Genomic DNA, 14,483 nt, shown 5'->3' with positions numbered 1-14,483 from the left:
GATTGTCGGAGGGGTCGGGCCGCACTCTCCCGACCCGACATGTGTGCAGGTACGAAGGCGGAGCCCTCCACCAAACGCCCAGGAGCCGAGCCCCCTTCCCGAAGGAAACAGCGACCCGTCGACGCTCGGACCACCCAAGCGCGATCGCCTCGGTAGCCCCCAGGGTCATCCAACGCGACCCACGATCATTCGGACTCGAACCAAACCGCATCGGCCCCGAGGCCACGGCTTAAAATTGTTTACACTAACACTTGGTTAGGTTCAATTTGAACACCTCTACCATTTATGGCTTGCACAATATTTTTCTAATAATATATTTACAAATATGTGTACCAAATCTAAATCTATGTTTATATAAGAGGACCTCGATAAAATGAATATTCTTTATGTTTTTATTTTCATCACAAGTAAATTTGATTAGGTTTTGCACTAATCTCCAATCTCCATCCGATGTTTAAGAGCGGCAGAAGTCGTGAGATTGTTAAGAAGAACCGTTTAATTCAAAATTATATATCATGGTCTACATCGACTCAAAATATTTATCATGGTATTAAGTTTCAATTATATATTGATACGATATTTAAGCTTTTTTTTCACTTAAGTTCAGTTTACGATCATTCAAACAAAAATCCTATTTATCATGTCATATCGTGACAAATCTGAATTTTAATGTCACTCTAGTGTTTAACTGGTTGACAGCGTTGCTTTTGCATTAGAGAAACCGTCGAAGAAAGGCTGCTGCTTTGAACGACATAGAAACAAGAATACCAATGCACAACTTTATGGCATCGTGTTTTGCTGCGTCTAACTGTGCCCTTAATGCAAGGATTTCCTGGAAAATTTACAAAGATACACCAAATATAGACATACTAAACCAAAAACTACGGACAGAATTATCAGTAATTTTTTTTCTCCTTGATCTAGGAAACTTACCCTGTCGAGTTTGGTAATAAGTTCTGTGGTTTCTGCACTTTGTTTCGCTAACTCGTCACGTAACTCGTCACATATGCACCTAAACAATTAGAAAAAAGAAGTTAAAAGTAAAGCTACTACATTCATCCGGTACAGTACATTAAAAATGAAAGCTACTTGCAATAAGCACATACATAATCATTGATCGATGCTACTGATGGTAGTCCTATTTGTTTGTTCCAGGCATAACAAAGGTGATAAAAAATGAACAAACTCAAATGAAACATTGGATCAACATTAGCACAGTGATCTAGCAACACTCAGACCAGAACGTCATGATGATAAATCAGAATTCAAATCAACATGAACTCTGGTTTTTTGTTACCTACAATTTGAACACCTCTACCATTTATGGCTTAAAATTCCATGCTTTGATGACCAAGCTTGTTGAAACTGCTAATTTCAAATATGGCATGATAAAGTTCAACATGTTCACAAGTACTTTAGGGTGTCTTCATCAAAAATTTCTGAAAAGTTCCTTTGGGAAGAATATTCATGGAAATGATTGCAAATGCATGCGATATGTCTAATCATAAAAGGTCTGTTAACTTCAAAGTGATTATCTGATCAAATAAGTGTTTAGTAAAACAACTTCTTAACAAATATCGGTAGCAGCAAAGCTACTGACATTGGTGGAAATGGCAGTGGAAAAAATACACACTAATTGTTCAATTTTTTCAAGCTAGAAAAGTATCAGTTCTGGAAGTCTGCCATAAATTTTTCATGCATTATGCGTCATTTGCAATATTAGCAGTTCTGGAAGTCTGCCATAAACATAGCTAGAAACACTTGTGGGTGCAATATTTGCTATACTAACAAAAAAGATGCTTGTTGATGCTACCACACAGACTTGTGATCAAATCTATCCAAACTAAATCAATAACTTAAACATAGATTGAAGTTTCTAGACTCATTTTAAACTATTCTCACAGTGGATGTACCGAAAACTCATGCCCAGTTTGTCAATTCACAATACAAATAACTAATATATAGTGAGCATTCAATTACTTAAACTGATATGAAAAAGGTCTCCTGTGATATTTCCGGATATATGAGAATTGAAATGTAGCAAAACAAGAAAAAGTGAAGTTATAGGAATCAAATAAAGGGGAAATAGAAAACTGACATGGGCTTCCCCATTACAGACTCATTGTCTTTTCTTTTCTCCGCTCATGTTTCCGGATAGGCCATGGAAACTTGCCAACCGATTAGGAATATCAACTTCTATTCTCCGCTCATGTTGAATTTTTTTGAAGAATTAACCAGATTCAGATATTTAAAAAGTAGTTAAAATTGCCATCTTTTGAAAATGCCTAATGATAATTCTAGTGCTAACCTTAGATTCCTTTATCCCTGTATAATTTTTAGCTAATTAAAAGCTCTCTACAACTACAAGTATGCACATAATCTCTGACACTGACGGAAAAGCATTTTAACAATGACACACTACGGAAAATAAAAATAAAAAAAGTATTTCTGATGAGCCCGCTCATTTTCATCATCTATTACCTTGCTTCCAAGGATTGAAAGCATATAGTGCTATTGCCCTACAGCCCGACGTACTTCTTTGTGATACAATTGAACGGTGTGTCACGGACAAACTTCGAAACAGGATGTTTGATGTAATGCTTACGTATGTCCGTGTCTTTCTATTTGTTTATGCTTTGCACAGCATATAGATGGACAACCAAAGGTTTAATAGTCTCATTTTAGTTGGGTTTGGTGGCCTCTTTAGGCTTGTAAATAAAGGTTGTGTCATGTAGACACGTGTGAGAGATTATTCGATCTGTAATGAACCATTTTACCCTTTTGTTGTGCAACTGTTCTGAGCTTATAAAGTCTATTTGTAATTTGCATTGTATATGAAGTGTTTTTCGGAAATGTTTGCTTGTGGATTCCGAGTGAGGCGTTTACTCTAACCCGTTTTCTCTTTTGTGGGTCCTAATGGATCATGGGAGGTTTCGGGGAGACTGACCTTTGCGGACGGACACGCAAGGGTGCCGCACGACTTAGGCAAAACTAGCTAAGTCTGTGACAGATGGTATCAGACCGGGACAAGCACCCATATAAACACCTGACATACAAATCTGGGGGACCAAGTGGGGTTGCGTTGAGGGCAGTCAGCACACGCGCGACCGTTTGGGAGAAAACGGGCATGGAGATGTAGGAAAAAGGAGTCGCTCGGAGGAGCGAGCATCTGAGACTGGCATTCGGAGGAATGACAAACCCTTCGCGCAAGAGGCACCACGAGGACAAGCAAGCTGGGAAGAATGTGAAGCGCACAAAGGTTCGAATGGCTGAGTTCGAGCTACGGCTCAACGTTGACAACAACACTTGATGGTGCTCAAGGCAAGTGAGGCGCTTGGTAAAGGATGAGACAATGCAAGGTGGAAAGAGTTGCTCAGCGATCGAAAGAGCTGTGCAAAGCTCACAGAGGTGAGAGGAATTGCTAACTCAAAGAATTCGGTGCTCATGTAAGGGCTTGCATGCGGATGATGGAATGTTCGTGGCCATCCCAAGGCGACCGAAACTCGGTGCCAAGGAGCATTGAAACTTTCTCTTCGGCATGTGAAGGATACGTCCGTGGAAGGCTAAAGTGTGCAGCAAGTTCAGCATGTTGCTAGGGCTTGAGTGATGCAGCGGGGGCTGTATTGACGTAGAGTCGCAATCTAGCAAGTGCGTTTGCAGGAGGCGGAACAATGCACAGTTTGTTCAGCAAATCGGAGTAGTCTAAGGGGATGGTGGTCTCCGAAACGAAGAGAGATGTTGCTACAATATGACAGTTATTTAGAAGGGATAGATCTCGGTTATCCGGAGGGAGAATCATGTGCAACAGATCGCACATGTTGAGGAGGAGTACCTCAAAAACAACAACTCCACGAAGCTCAATGGATCGAGCGAGCGATGAGGAGTCGTTGAATGATCTCACTTAAGAGAATGCATTGGTGGATGCATTGCGAGATCAAGTGAGAGAGCGATCTAAAGCAACATAAATGAAAGCACACTTGGGAGTAGATATGATGATCAGACTCAAGGAAGGGCTGACCCGAGGAATGGTGGGCGTGAGGGCCACCATCAACTCAATGCAAAACGAGGAGCGGAGCAACTTGGGTGTAACTTGGCGAAGTACCCAAGCCGTATGAAGTGAGCCGGCATAAAAGATGGAACATGGAGCGGAGGCACAAAGCTTTCCTTGGACAGAGGTCAAGGACATGAACTCTTGCAAAGGCAAGAGTAGGATTATGTTGTTCCATAGGTCATTCATTCTGACGGAGCGGACTCATCTTGTATGGTGCCAAAGACGAAAAAAGTTTATGGGCACATGCACCTTATCTCAGAGAAGCATTTGATGGAGGAACTAAGGCAACTCAACTTGCGGAGGCGAAGTTGGGTTCAGAATGCCTTGGCACGGGGCAAGAGGATGCGGAGGCAGGTAGTCTTGAAGAATATGCCACAGTGATGCCATTCAAGTTACTTGAAGGAAGCGATGTGCAGCGGAGATTGTGCTTGTAGGGGCAGAGGCCCAGAATCCAGACAATGGTGCACTAATTATAGCGAAGTTGGTGGACTTCGGGAGCTACTAGGCGATGGATTGTCCTAGAGCGATGCTTCAACTAAGTGTGACCCAAGAGCGGGTGGATGAAGGTCGATTGTCAAAGGAGCGAACAAAAACGAAAGTGGAGACCCTGCGATGTATTGGCAGAGGCTACACATAGAGGGTTCACAATTCAAGTTCATCCCACAATGATCAGAATGCAATGGAGATGTCACCAGGAGGCGACATGGTGCAGCGGATCGTGGTGGAAGTAGTTCGTGGCAATGCGATTCACACGACACAGTCCCGTGAGGGACTTTATCATACGGAGGTATGATCGGGAGCTACTGGGAGCTCCACTTCGGTGAACAACACGACGGTAAGAAGAGCTATGGATACAAGGAGTGAAGGCCATGGTACCGTAGAGGCAGGTCTTCCGTGCGTGCATCGAATTTTGAATCGGATGGTCATTAGCATATGGAGGCTGTGTACCACCGAGGGAAAAGTTCGAATGCAAGTACCAGTGAGTCCCATTGGGGGGACTTGATCATGCAGAGGTATGATCGAAACAACTGGAGAGTTGGACTGCTCCAGAGTCATATTCGCTTAAGGGAGCCCGACAAGCCAAAGGACAAGGTCGAGTAAGCGAACGTTGCTACCAAGGAAGCTAAGGAGAACATAATCGGTGCAAATCCTACAACATGATGGCAAAAGCCATGCATGAGAGTTGCAGTCTGTCTTTCCATCAACCAAAAGGGATCTGCTTGGAGAACACAGAAGTGTTGAAGCAGGGAGTCGAAAGGGGCGAGGAAGCGACGATGAGTCCAGAGGGACTTAGCTACCAAAAATCAAGTATCAGTTAGAATGGAGGTGGACTCGGTGAAAAACCACATAAACATATCTACTGATCGTGAAGAAAATGGATGCAGATGCGAGGCGACGGATAGTAGGGCCATGGGCATGGTAGCGCCATGGTATCGCAGAGGCGGGACTTCCGTGAAAGTCATTGATCCCTTGCTCTCATGGAGGGAGAGCGCTTGGCCGTGAAAGGGGCCGAGGAGGTAGAGCATGCAGAGGCTAACTCCAAGTACCGAGATAAGGCTGAAGGGCAGAGGCCAAGGAACTTCGTAAGACCGGTGTCAATGAGCTTCTCATCGAGATAGCCGAAAGTAAAGGACTTCGGGTCATATAAGAGTGCAAGACTAAGGAACGAAGCAGGCAATACGCGGTACTGTACCTTTGCTACTCAGTGGAGTAGGCGGCAGGGTTGATGGAGAAGATGATACAATCCCAGAGGCGACCAAAACTATTAGAGACTTACTCCATGTTGGGGGTGAAAACTTCCTATATTCTAGAAGTTCGATGGTATTGAGAAGGTGAGTCACAGTAGTTAACTCAATGCAAGGAGTGCAAACACTTTGAGTGCTTCAGACGTGTGAGCAAAGAACATGCGAAGGCTAGTAACCAGCTCGATGCATGAAGTACAACAGTTGAGGAGGTGGGCGAAGTCAAGTAACCTTTGCCTTCTCAACTCTTAAGAGAATGGGCGAAACCGAGTACTCCAATTCTCTTATCTATCCAGCAGAGGAGCTCTGCACAGGTTCAAAGACCCTTCGAAGATAACGGAAGACAATAGTTGTCAAATCCTTACCAACGGTGATCAGTACTACTAAGAACAGATTATCCGCTTCATTTCCCAACAGAATGTCATCGAAAGCAAAAGTGATGCGAATATACTTGGAAGTGACAACTAAGTTAATGAAGAGTCAATGGACAAATTTTATGGAGGAAGGGACCCAAAACTTCAGAAAGTTTGGAGGCGATGCTCGTTAAAGCTCCAATAAGCATCCACCCAGTTCAAGCAGCATGAGGCATTTGAGAGACTAGCGCATAGTAAGGATGGTCTTTTCCTTCATCTGAAGGATCCGTAGGAATCAACAAGGATCAACACAACTCAGCCAACCCCACACCAGAGTCAAAGTCATTGGCAAGTTGAAACAGCATATCATATCAAAAGTTCGACTACTCAACAACAACAACGGAGAGCAACTGGGAGCCAAGAGGCGCATTGCAGCTAGAGCGGAAGATTGAAACCTCAACATAGGCGAGGAGTTGTAGTGTCCACAAAGGCTTCGACGAGGACGTCGAAGGGATGAGTGGGGGAGATTGTCACGGACAAACTTCGAAACAGGATGTTTGATATAATGCTTATGTATGTCCGTGTCTTTTTATTTGTTTATGCTTTGCACAGCATATAGAGAGACAACCAAAGGCCTAATAGTCCCATTTTAGTTGGGTTTGGTGGCCTCTTTAGGCTTGTAAATAAAGGTTGTGTCATGTGGACACGTGTGAGAGATTATTCGGTCTGTAATGTACCATTTTATCCCTTTGTTGTGCAACTGTTCTAAGCTTGTAAAGTCTATTTGTAATTTGAATTGTCTATGAAGTGTTTTTCGGAAATGTTTACTTGTGAATCCCGAGTGAGACGTTTACTCTAACCCGTTTTCTCTTTTGTGGGTCCTAACGGATTATGGGAGGCTTCGGGGAGGCTGACTTTTGCGGACGGACACGCAAGGGTGCCGCACGACCAAGGATTGAAAGCATATAGTGCTATTGCCCTACTGCCCGACGTACTTCTTTGTGATACAACTGAATAGTGGGTGAGATGCAATCAAGTGGAGCAAACCTGCGAGCCCTTCATTTCCAACTTGAATTTCCAGATATTAGAATCTTGAATCATCTCACTCTGTGTTAAACATCACACACAACAAAATGTCAGCAAATGTGAACTACAAAGCAACAAAACCTAATAATACTCGAGAAACATAAAAAGAGGTCAAACCCTCTGCATCTCGGGCTTGGACACAAAGGACTGGGCGACACTCTCCAAGCTCTCATTCAAAACCTCCGTGATGGTCGATGTGATGGCCTCTGCTTGCTTCGACGGGACCCCTTCCTTCTCCAACCTCCAGACCTACACAAGCAAATACACAAATGTCAGCAAATGTGAACTACAAAGCAACAAAACCTAATAATACTCAAGAAACATAAAAAGAGGTCAAACCCTCTGCATCTCGGGCTTGGACACAAAGGACTGGGCGACGCTCTCCAAGCTCTCATTCAAAACCTCCGTGATGGTCGATGTGATGGCCTCTGCTTGCTTCGACGGGACCCCTTCCTTCTCCAACCTCCTGACCTACACAAGCAAAAACACAAATGTCAGCAAATGTGAACTACAAAGCAACAAAACCTAATAATACTCAAGAAACATAAAAAAAGGTCAGACCCTCTGCATCTCGGGCTTGGACACAAAGGACTGGGCGACACTCTCCAAGCTCTCATTCAAAACCTCCGTGATGGTCGATGCGATGGCCTCCGCTTGCTTCGACGGGGCCCCTTCCTTCTCCAACCTCCTGACCTACACAAGCAAAAACACAAACACCTGTAGCGCAACCGAGACCCCCTCCCATCAATCAAACACCGACAAGGTAGCGCAGTACCAGAGCGAGCGTGTCGATAAGGCAAGCCCTACTCCCGTTGCTCTTGACGAGTTGCGAAGAGAAGCGCTGCAGCAGCGACAAATTGGACCGAGGGCACCCGACTTGCGCCGCCGGCAGCCGCATCAGCGACCAGCAACGAAACCCTAACGCGGCGGCGCCTCTACTGCAGGTGATAGCCGCCGCAGACATCTGGATCGCGAAGTGAGAACTCGTCCGTCCGATTCGAGATCGAGGGGGATGAAAACGAAAAAAGGAATTATATTGTCGCGCCCGCTATCGACAGCCTTTCTTCTTCCTGTTGCTTAGGCCGCGAAGAGAAGGGTTTGATTTGGCTTCGAGGCCCCCTTGGCGCGATTGCTATGATGACGAAGACCGCGGAGCAGAGAGTTGGCAAGGCAAGCATCATAAGTTCATGTTCATAGCATCACACGTCTAATAATATTATTGTCATCCTTTTTTAGCTTATAATAAAAAATAATAATGCTGTCACAGTTGAACAAAGAAACTAATTAAAATAAAACATATTTCTCTATTATAATTAATTGATTGTATAAAATATTATGATCATATCTAATAAACATAATACAATAATTATCAACATGAATTGTAAAAAATGCGGTCATATCTAATAAAATTTTATTTTATTGGATTGTAAAAAATATTACCCTCATCTCTTATAAATATAAACAATAATTATCTACATATGGATCTTAGCAGATTTTAATAATTTTTAATATTAGTAAGATTGATGTAAATACTCTTAACTCGTCACTTAAATCTAACACTTTTTCAACAATTTTCATATAATTCATTTATCTTTCCCATCTTTCCTTTCTTCTTCTCGACTTAATTGAAACATAAATCATGATCAACCAAGTCCTCTTAGGTGTTTACATAAAAATAAGAAATATCTTATGAAAATATCATGGAATAAGGATTGATCATATTCATGGGGATTATGTAAATATCTCATTCAAAGTTCGAAACAATTATGACTTTTTCCGAGATTGGAGACGGTTACTAATTCATGATCTGACATGACATGATCAGAATGAAAACTTCATTCTCGATTCTGCGAGAATTTTTATTAAAGCGTTTCACTAGATGATTAGGGAACATATGTAAGAGATAATTTTAAAATATTCAAAATTCTTAATGTGAGGTTGTAAGTAACAAAAAAAAAAAAAGTTACAAATAGTAATCTCCAAAGATAAGAGTATGAGTGGTAATTGAGGGGTTCTATTTAGTAAAATTATATTTTATGTTTTAAAAATAATTATATAAAGTAAGTGATTACCAATAGCAAAAAAAAAAAAAAATAGCAATCTCCATCTTTTATTATCATTAAATTTATTTATTTATTTATTATTTTTAATTTAAACTTCTTGAGCAATCCTCTACTTCTCCTCACTATCATCAATTGTCGCCCATACTTATATCATCTTAAATATTTCTAATTTTATCTTTTATTGAATATTGGTGAATAAATCTTTTTTCTCTTTTCTAACTTTCCCAATAATAGGCACCGATTCTCTCCTAATTATTCACACATATTTATATTATCTTAAATATACCTATTTTATATTTTATTAAATATTGGCAAATGAAAATATTTTTTTCTTTTCTAACTTTTCTAATAAGAGGGCAGCTTCAAAAATATAATAAGATTCTGAGGTGAATCCTGTATACCACTATTAAATCAATATCTTAGATTAAAAAAAACTATTGAATGATATTATTTTATATAAAAATATTTTTAATATAAAAAATTATCATTGATAAGCAGAAATATAACAAGAGTACAAATCTAAATTTACATAATCATAAAGAATTATTTTTGTTGCGACAAACAATTTTATTGTTATTAGTGTTGATAAGAAATTATTTTAGAATATGTCAGAATATATCCCTATGACAAGATCCATAATAATATTTTAACCCTGATAATGTACATAATACATTTATTCTTGTGTCAGACCTAAAATTTCTAAACTTATCACCAATTTATAATGCTCATTAATAAAGTCCATATTATAAAGAAGTTTCAATGGATAAACTTTACATGTTATCACTAGAAAAGTAAAATACATGCAACAGATGACAAAACTTTAAACTCGAGTGCTAAGTGCTCCAGCGCTGCTTACATTGGCCTTGTGGTTACTATCAGCAATGGCCAAACTCATATGCAGCATCTAGGTAGAATTGAGCTTATTAAAGATGGAATAGAAAGAAACAAAGTTCAAACAATCGCACCTGAGTTGTTAGTCAATAGAAGGTTTTACTTGGGTGGCTTGCGAGAAGGATACAAAATATCATCAATGTTTTCCTTTATTTAGTTCCCCACTTTGTTCAGGTTCGTAGCTACACCTGAGGCCACCACCCTAGCATTCTTTCTAAACCTACACATTGACAAAACTTTCAGCATTTCTTTACTCAGAGTTGGACATGGAATATGTATGAATAGAATTAAAACTAAATACTTTCTTGTCGAAGAATTCATCCACTGAATGCTAAGCTGGTTGGTGTGCGTGTGGCTCAGAATGTAGTGTAGTATCTACTTGATATCTTACAAGTGAATCCCTAGAAACGCAGTTCCATGATGACAGGCATTATAGAACTGGCGCAATCGAGAAATAATAGATCAGTGTTACTGAGATGGCACAGGGTATCTATTCGGTCAAAGAGAGGATCACTGTCAAATGACCAACCATATTTATAGTTCATATCACTCGAATTGAATTGCTTTCGTGCATCTCAAAGCACGCATTACCTTGATTTCTGCATCTAGCCTCTGACCTGTGGGCGCTAGCCGTCTGCCATTCCTCTCCTTTGCCTTGTAACAGAAGAAATCGTTCGCTTCCTAAATGCCTGTGTGCAACGATATCTAATCAGTATCAAAGCCTTGTAGAAACAGCCAGATGATACAATGAGTTGAGGTTCCCCCAACCTGCAGTTTGCTGTGGTGAGTGGTTGACAGCCTCGTGCGCCATCACAAGTACACACCCTGGAAAGGCAGGCGAAGGCAAGTGAAGCCCATCGACTCCGACAGCTCATTAGGTGAGAAGGAAGGAGATATAAAATACTCCATTGGGACAGAGAGACGCCCCTATTCTTTCTTCTCTGGTCCCATTAAAGTCAGCAGCGCCACTTCCATCATGGGGCGTCTGAACCCAGGCAAGCTTCATGGGGCCTCACCCCAGTTTCCTTGGAGACCGTTCATGACTGCAGCAGCAGACTCCATTTCCACGCCTAATTTGCTGCTGCATCTCCACATTTCTGCCGACCTGAGAGCCCATTAAAGAAAGTAGAAACTGCGAGGAAATGGTCTCTTAAGAGACCCTCTGCTGCCACTTTCATGGCAGTAACGAATGCTTTTTTACTCCAGTTTGATTCACCGCCTTTTCATTGCACAAGTTCTTCGACTGGGGAGAACATCTGTCGACCCTCGTCGATTCTTTCACGTAAGAGATGGATAACATGCAGCCGCTGTGCCTCGTCTTCCTCTTCCTCTGCTCCACCCTGTTGCTGCAGTGGTCGCAGGGATGTCACCCCCACGACCGTTCGGCCCTTCTCACCTTCAAGGCCGGCATCACCGCCGACCCCTCCGGCCTCCTCCGCTCCTGGGACTCGGCCACGGACTGTTGCTCCGCGTGGGACGGCGTGGCCTGCGACGCTGCCTGATAAGGGTAAAAAACTGACTTGACATAACCCCCGGATTTGACGTAATACACCCCCCCCACGTCGGACGCCCAGTACGACGCGCTGCCCCAGAAATAGCATTAACGACGACACGACACGCACTCATACCCGCCGTACCCGAACGACCTCCTCGGCTGACCCATCACGACCGGCCGAGGCAGTCAAAGGCGCCAGCTGACACCCCCCATACCCTACGGCAGCTCGGCTCTCCACGCAACGCCCACGGCGGCGACAGACGCCGTCAGAGGTACGGTCATGCTCTGGCAGGATGGCCCATCAGGTAACATCAACCCCCCTTATAAATACCCCCCCCGGCTCCCAGCACAAGGGGGATCTCGAACCCAATACAATACTCCTTCCCACTAACTTGATCGTCGGAGGGGTCGGGCCGAGATACCGACCCGACCTGTGTGCAGGTACCCGACCACCGTCAACCCGATTCGTCAAGGCGGAGCTCTCAAGCAAGACCCTCTGCATCCGCCATCTCAAGCCCTACAAAGGGAGACACGACCGATCCCAGGCATTTGGGGCCCTGAACCAGCCGCGTCAACCCCAAAGTCGCGGCCAGAACGTTATTTACCGTAACAGATTGGCGCTAGAAGGAGGGCCGGCGTCCAAATGTCAAGCGATCAGCAAATTTACCCCGGCGGATCCTCAAATGCGGAGCTCCCCGCCTTAGGGGAACGGCGTGACGCGCCCCGCAGCGGTGTCAGAACGCTACTGGCGACTGTTCAACAACCCGGGCTTGTCACCCCCTGGCGGCGCACCCGCCAACTCCTCGCAAGTGTCGCCCGAGGCCTTTCATGACCTCGCCCACCAGGTCCGTGTTAGGATCGAGAGCACTAAGAGGGGGGGGGGGTGAATTAGTGCAGCGGAAATCTTACAGCGATTAAAAAACGAAAGCTGCGTTCGTTCAATAAAAACTATTATGATGCAAAAGCTAATTCTCAGTTTATATCTAAGTGCAGTTTGCGTCTAAGCGCAGATTGCGTCTAAGCGCAGTTTGCGTCTAAACACAGTTTGCGTCTAAGCGCAGTTTGCGTCTAAACACAGTTTGCGTCTAAGCGCAGTTTTGCGTCTAAGCGCAGTTTTCGTCTAAACTCAGATTTACGTCTAAACACAGTTTTACGTCTAAACTTTGAAACTCGTTTGTATACTCGCAGAAGGCAGTTATGCAGTTGAAATCAAGACGTAAACATGAACTGAGATCTGATGATTGTGCGAGGAAAGCCGATTTACGTCTGAATGTAGATTCGAAAGAACAGCACTTAGAACTTGTTCGTGAAAGCGCAGAGAGCAGTAGTAATGAAGGAGGTTTGCAGTAATGATAAAGTGCTCAAGAATAAACGCAAACCAGAGATTTAGAGTGGTTCGGTCAGTCTTGACCTACTCCACTTTTGGCTTCCTCCACCGACGAGGTTGCCGACGTCAACTAGGGGCCTTCCTTCAATAGGCGAAGGCCAAACTGCCCTTTTACAGTTTCTCTCCTTTTGACAGGCTCAGGAGACAACCTTTACAGACCTTTCTCTCCTCACTTTACAACTGAAAACTTGAAGAACAGAAGGAGGAGACTTAAAGGCTTTACAACACTTTTGAGCTCTTAGAATCACAGAAAAGATCAAGATTTCGGTGTAGGTCTGTATCCTTTCAGTGTTGAATGGGTGGGGTATTTATAGGCCCCAACCCCATTCAAATTTGGAGCTCAAAACGATCAAATCCCGGAATTCCGGGATCAGGCGGTTGCACCTCTTGACTGGAGAGGTAGCACCGCCTGGCAGAGCTCGAAGTCTGAGCTCAGGCGGTTGCACCTCCTGACTGGAGAGGTTGCACCGCCTGGCAGAGCTCGAAGACTGAGCTCAGGCGAATGCACCTTCTCTGTCAGAGGTGGTTGCGCCTCTCTGCCAGAGCTCGAAGACCGAGCTCAGGCGGTGCATCTCCTGATCAGAGAGGTTTCACCTCTCTGCCAGAGGTGGTTGCACCTCTCTGCCAGAGGTGGTTGCACCTCTCTGCCAGAGCTCGAAGACCGAGCTTAGGCGGTGCATCTCCTGGCCAGAGAGGTCGTACTTCTCTTCCAGAGCTCGAAGACTGAGCTCGGTGATTGCATCACCAGGCAGAGCTCGAAACTTGAGCTCAGGCGGTGCTACCGCTTGACAGAGGAGGTTGCACCGCCTAGTCTCGCTTGGAGACTGAGCCCTGGGCGGTTGCACCTCTTGGCTGGGGCGGTTGCACCGCCCAGTCTCGCTGGGAGACTTAGCCTGGGCGGTGGCACCTCCCTGCCTGGGCGGTTGCACCTCCCACAGCTACTTGGGTTCGAATGGGTTGAACCATTCGACCCAACTTGAGTTCTTCAGGGGCCCAATTGCCCCAGGATTAAGCTAATGGGATCACCTCCCATTTCTAACTTAATCACCGTGCTAACTACGATTAAATCTAAGACAATTTCTGCAGCTTTGCTTCGGTACGTCAATCGCTTCTTCCGGCGAGTTTCCGGCGAACTTCCGTCGATCATCCGATGAACCCTCGGTGATGCTTCTGCGGACTTCCGGCAAACTCCTGGACTTTGCGACGATCCACTTGGCGAGTTCCGACGAGCTTCGCTTGGCAAGCTTCTGGACTTCTCGGATCTGTTCTCGCAGAACCTCCGACGACCGTTCGTACTTCCGTCGAACTCTCGAACTCCCAACGTGATCATGAACTTGACTCTGGCGCAACTCCTGCTGCTTGTCTATCTTTCATCGTAGTTAATCCTGCACACTTAAAACAAAACTTCGATCGAG

General features: G+C 44.1%; 1 protein-coding gene across 2 annotated transcripts; it reads right to left on the bottom strand.

Annotated features, from left to right (window-relative positions):
* Nucleotides 1-861: 861 nt before the first annotated feature.
* Nucleotides 862-10,907, bottom strand: LOC135666255 (uncharacterized). 2 transcript variants are annotated; one of them, XM_065177823.1, is made up of 6 exons: nucleotides 10,778-10,907; nucleotides 10,261-10,406; nucleotides 8,008-8,364; nucleotides 7,572-7,703; nucleotides 7,194-7,253; nucleotides 862-1,012 (listed from the first exon to the last, which is right to left on the bottom strand). In XM_065177823.1, the coding sequence occupies exons 3-6, from the start codon at nucleotides 8,194-8,196 to the stop codon at nucleotides 1,001-1,003; spliced, it is 393 nt and encodes a 130-aa protein (XP_065033895.1). In that variant the 5' UTR covers nucleotides 8,197-8,364; nucleotides 10,261-10,406; nucleotides 10,778-10,907; the 3' UTR covers nucleotides 862-1,000. The 2 variants fall into 2 exon arrangements, 1 of the variants encoding a protein (XP_065033895.1); XR_010509727.1 differs by lacking the exons at nucleotides 862-1,012; nucleotides 7,194-7,253; nucleotides 7,572-7,703; nucleotides 10,261-10,406; nucleotides 10,778-10,907 and adding an exon at nucleotides 7,791-7,925 and having other exon boundaries at nucleotides 8,008-8,590.
* Between the last annotated feature and the right edge of the window lie 3,576 nt (nucleotides 10,908-14,483).

This window comes from Musa acuminata, unplaced genomic scaffold (assembly GCF_036884655.1).
Source record: "Musa acuminata AAA Group cultivar baxijiao unplaced genomic scaffold, Cavendish_Baxijiao_AAA HiC_scaffold_1077, whole genome shotgun sequence".
NCBI lineage: Eukaryota > Viridiplantae > Streptophyta > Magnoliopsida > Zingiberales > Musaceae > Musa > Musa acuminata.
Note: the sequence above shows the minus strand (reverse complement) of the source record. Positions and strands in the feature narration are given on the sequence as shown.